Source organism: Cariama cristata, unplaced genomic scaffold, assembly GCF_000690535.1.
Source record: "Cariama cristata isolate BGI_N322 unplaced genomic scaffold, ASM69053v1 scaffold13321, whole genome shotgun sequence".
NCBI lineage: Eukaryota > Metazoa > Chordata > Aves > Cariamiformes > Cariamidae > Cariama > Cariama cristata.
In genome coordinates, this window is record NW_009601074.1 from 21,537 (window position 1) to 21,961 (window position 425).

General features: G+C 66.1%; 1 protein-coding gene across 1 annotated transcript in view; it reads right to left on the reverse strand.

The window, feature by feature from the left end:
• Nucleotides 1–425, reverse strand: part of PLCD3 (phospholipase C, delta 3) — a 7,922-nt gene that overhangs the window by 2,355 nt on the left and 5,142 nt on the right. Inside the window, 1 exon segment of the mRNA XM_009710305.1 lies at nucleotides 256–404. Within this exon segment, the coding sequence (XP_009708607.1) occupies nucleotides 256–404 (149 nt within the window).

Consider the following 425-nt stretch of genomic DNA (forward strand, 5'->3'; position numbering starts at 1 on the left):
GGAGGTTGGTGGCGCCCAGATGGGGGTGGAGTTGGTGGCACCCAGGAGAAGGTGTGCGAGTGGCACCTGGCTGAACGTGGGGTTGGTGTCACCCAGGAGGGACATGGGTGGCACCTGGTTGGGTGCGAGGTTGGTGGGAAAAGGGATGCAGGTGGCACCTGGCTGGGCATGGCAATGTCATGGGTGTCAGCCAGCAGGGATGCAGGTGGCACCCACCAGGACGCAGAGCCGGGGGAGCAAGCGGGGTGCCCTCACCCTGACATGCAGCGCTGAGTGCCGGGGTCCCTCTCCGGGGGGGCTGCGCAGGCAAGGGGGCTTCAGCACGTAGCCACAGCACCCATTGCCCAGGAAGCGCCCGGTGTTCAGGTCCATCTCATAGCCCGGCGTCTGGAAGTTGAGAGCCACTGTGGGGACAGGGGGAGACA